Here is a 4147-nt window from a genome sequence, read left to right as displayed (position 1 = left end):
CTAAACTCAAAAGTTAAGGATTAAGGTTCAGTTTGGTAACCATTTGCTTTTTTTTTTTTTTTTTTTTTGAAAATTAAACTTATAGACATTACTTCCACCTCCAAATTTCTTCTTTAGTTATTTATTTTTTACCAATGGTTTAAAAAACCAAGCCAAATTTTGAAAACTAAAAAAATTAGTATCTAAAACTTATTTTTATTTTTTAAATTTGGCTAATAATCCAACTATTGTACTTCAATAAATATGCAAATCGTCGTAAGAAATTGAAAAAAACAGTTTTAATTTTCAAAATTAAAAAAAAAAACAAAATAGTAACTAAACAAGGTCTAAATTTAAATTTTGCAACCTGAACACTAAATTAAAACTACAAATATCATTCCCCAGAATTTATAATCTGTAGAAATTATTGAATCACATAATGTAGAGGTCTGACTAATTTTTCCTATATATAACCCTTGCCAACTTCATTTACTTTGTGCCTTCATCTAGATCTCTCTCAAATGCTTAGTAGTTGATCATACAATGCATAGCCTTTTCATCTGGGTCACTTCTCTTCTCTTTTTCTTATGTTCTTTACTACTGAAAACCAAGAAAAATGTTGAAATTAAACAAAAGAATAATAAGCTTAAAATTGTTCCTCCTCCAGGTCCTCCAAAGCTTCCCTTGTTGGGCCATTTACACCTCATTGGCTCCCACCCTCATCGCTCCTTATGCAAACTTTCAAGAACACATGGCCCCATCATGCTCCTCAAATTTGGCTCGGTCCCGACCGTCGTCATCTCTTCAGCGCCCGTCGCACAAGAGTTGTTCAAACTCCACGATCTTGCTTCTTGCAGCCGCCCTCACTTAGCCGCCACCGCAAGATACTCATACAACTTCTTAGACCTGATTTTTTCCTCATACGGCGATCGCTGGAGGGAGCTTCGAAAGATTTGTATCGCCACGCTCTTTAGTCCAAAACGTGTTCTATCTTTTCAGCATATTAGAGAAGGAGAAGTCAATCTACTATTGAATTCCATCTCTCAATCCTCAGCTTCTTCAACTTCAGTTGATTTCAACGCAAAATCTTATTCTCTCACGGCTAATATCTTGACCCGCATTGCGTTTGGGAAGAGCTTTAGAGGGAGTGAACTGGATAATGGGAATTTTGAAGGGGTTATTCAAAGAGCAAGCGCGGCATTGGGAAGCTTCTCGGCGAGTGATTTCTTTCCTAGTTTCGGGTGGATAATTGATCGGCTCACCGGTGTTCATGGGAGGCTGGAGAAAAGCTTTGCGGAGTTGGATGCTTTTTTAGAACATGTAGTCAAGGATCGTGATGAGTTTTGGACGGCTTCTCAAAAGGAAGAAAATATTGTCGATGTTTTGTTGAGAATGGAGAGAGATGGCTATGAATTTGATGGAGTCAAATTCACCGGAGATTGCATTAAGGCACTTCTCATGGTAAATCTAAATTATTCTCCAAATACAAATCTAGTTTCATCCCAAAATCAATAGATAATAAAAAGAATACTTTATGTTATCTTATAAATATGGATAATAATTAATTGCCGTCTAAATTTGACCTAATCTCATACATTTTATTTTCTTTATATATGACAAATTTTTATTGGAATCCTCGACGAAATCTATTAGTTTAGTAGTAATATTAAAAATAAAATAAAATAATTATGTCATATTTATTGTTAAAATTTATAATCAAGTTTGGAAATGTTTTTTTTCTTTTTATAGATTAGAAATGGGAAATGAGAAATAAGAACACTTACCAAAGTCTCTTGTTTGATAATCGTTTGATTTATTTTTTGTCTTTAATCGTTATATATATAAAATTGTGCTTGTTTTCTCACAATTTCTTTAGAATATTATTTTATCAATTTTAGAAACTACTTTATCATTGGGTTTGAAACAATCGTAGGTGAAAAATAATATTTATAACTCAATTTCAAAATATAAAATTAAAAACTAATAATTAATGTCACATTTGGTACCCACTTTATTTATTATTATTTTTTTTTTTGAAAAATAAGTTTATTTACTCTCAAATTCTTACAATTGTTTGCACTTTCTTAATTAAAAGAGTTGAATTATTGGCCAAATTTCAAAAGCAAAAATATAATTTTAAGAGCTACGTGTTGTTTAGTTTTCAAAGCAAAAAATTTAGAAGTAGAATGAATGTTTACAGACTTAGTTTTAAAAAATTATCATTAATTCAAAAACCAAATAATTATCAAACGACCTAAATATTTATATCCAGAGCCAAAGTATTTTTGTTTGTTAAAAAAGCTAAAACTATGAAACAAGAACAGAGACATATTAAACTATCACTCCTTAATTTATTGTTTCCAAATATTACTTATTGTTGGAGATAATGAAACTCTACATATCTCTACGATGATATGATATTTCAAATCATCAATTTCTAACTTTGCATGTAGCTAAAGTTTTTCTTGTTCCTCTTCTTTTGAAATGTGTGATTTTAGGATATATTTCTAGCTGGAGTGGAAACAGGAGCAAACATAATTATTTGGACAATGGCAGAGCTTGTTAAGAATTCAAAAGTGATGAAGAAGCTACAAGATGAAATCAGAAGCTCCATAAAACAAGATCATGTGAAGGAAAGCGACCTCGAAAAGCTTCAATATCTAAAAATGGTGGTGAAAGAGGTTTTAAGGCTTCATGCACCTGTCCCACTTCTCCTCCCAAGAGAAACCATGTCGCATTTTAAGCTCAATGGTTATGATATTGATCCCAAAACACATGTTCATGTGAATTTATGGGCAATTGGAAGAGACCCAGAATGTTGGACAAATCCACAAGAGTTTTTTCCAGAGAGATTTATGGGAAGCAATATTGATTACAAAGGACAAAATTTTGAGTTAATACCATTTGGAGCTGGTAGAAGAGTTTGTCCAGGAATGAATATGGGGATTGTAACTGTAGAGTTGGCATTGGCTAATATGTTGTTGTGTTTTGATTGGAAATTGCCAAATGGAATGAAAGAAGAAGATGTTGATATGGAAGAAGAATTTGGTATTACAGTTACCAAGAAATCACCTCTTCAACTTCTTCCAATTCCTTACTTAAACTCCAATTAATACTTCATCATCCATATGTCATGGAAAACAAAACTTACTCTAATATTAGGCCTTGCCTATTCTGTTTATTGTAATTTAGAATCCTAAAATATTTATGTAATGTTTTTTTTTTTTTTTTTAATATGTAGTAAGTTAAATATCATATGTGATATATATATATATATAAGATTGACCAAAAATTTAAGTTGATAGATGAAGGTAAATGTAATATTATATCATTTAACACTTTCATCATTTGTGGGTTCGAAATACGTAGACAACATCCCTATGCATCATTTAACACTTCTCTCATTCAAGATTAAATGAATATGTTGTCCAGGTTGCACAAAAAGATGGATTCTTAATTAAATAAATATAGTTGAATTCGAAACATATTATTTAACATTGAATTTTGTAAAACAATTTCCTATCAGTTACCTGGCCTGATGAAAAACAAAGGGTTTCTATAAACAATAATTTCCCTTTTCCATGTCTAATCTTTTTCTTTCATTCCATTTGCTGTGAAGAAAAACGAATTCTACTATTACAAGTGAGAGAGAAAAAATTAAGAGAAATGATTAAGTGCAGTGTAATTTCTATACTCTTTTTTTTTTTTTTAAAAAAAATCATTTTTAATCAGCTTCTTTAAAAAAATTTAAATTATTAAGCAATAATTTTTTGTTAGATACAACACGGCACAGTGCTAACAACTACACCAAGTATTTTTCAAAAATTAATGTTCATTGAATACAGTAGATAAAGCACATGTTAAAATAAGTGAATTGAGTTATGTTTACCACTAATTTATTCTATAACATTTTATTTATCGGCATATTATGTCAAATCATCGTCAATATTTCATTATATAAGTATGTTTCACCATTTAATTAACTATGTTAATGAAAAATACGTGTTTAAATTAAAATTTGAAGTATAAAAATGTAAAATGTTTGTTTCCTAAATTTCATGTATAAATCAAATGAGTTTTGGTAGGTTGCATTTGAGATGATTGATCACATAGCATGTAGTAATAATAACTTATCACAACCAAATATATTGAATTTTTCAATATTGAA

At 30.0% G+C, this 4147-nt stretch overlaps 1 protein-coding gene across 1 annotated transcript; it reads left to right on the top strand.

Moving 5' to 3' along the window:
• The first annotated feature begins 407 nt into the window (after positions 1–407).
• On the top strand, positions 408–3271 carry LOC120081706 (cytochrome P450 71B37-like). The gene is made up of 2 exons (XM_039036798.2): positions 408–1440; positions 2478–3271. Exons 1-2 carry the CDS (start codon positions 523–525, stop codon positions 3090–3092), a joined length of 1533 nt encoding a protein of 510 aa, XP_038892726.1. The 5' UTR covers positions 408–522; the 3' UTR covers positions 3093–3271.
• Positions 3272–4147: the final 876 nt, after the last annotated feature.

Source organism: Benincasa hispida, chromosome 7 (genome assembly GCF_027475165.1).
Source record: "Benincasa hispida cultivar pf3 chromosome 7, pf3_genome.v1.1, whole genome shotgun sequence".
NCBI classification, from domain to species: Eukaryota; Viridiplantae; Streptophyta; class Magnoliopsida; order Cucurbitales; family Cucurbitaceae; genus Benincasa; species Benincasa hispida.
This window is presented reverse-complemented; position numbering and strand designations above follow the sequence as displayed.

What these genes read in the sequence shown, in the direction of transcription:
- LOC120081706 (XM_039036798.2), top strand. Translation starts at nt 523, where the DNA reads ATGCATAGCCTTTTCATCTGGGTCACTTCTCTTCTCTTTTTCTTATGT. An exon ending in GCATTAAGGCACTTCTCATG is followed by an intron (nt 1,441 to 2,477) that starts GTAAATCTAAAT and finishes GTGTGATTTTAG; the next exon opens with GATATATTTCTAGCTGGAGT.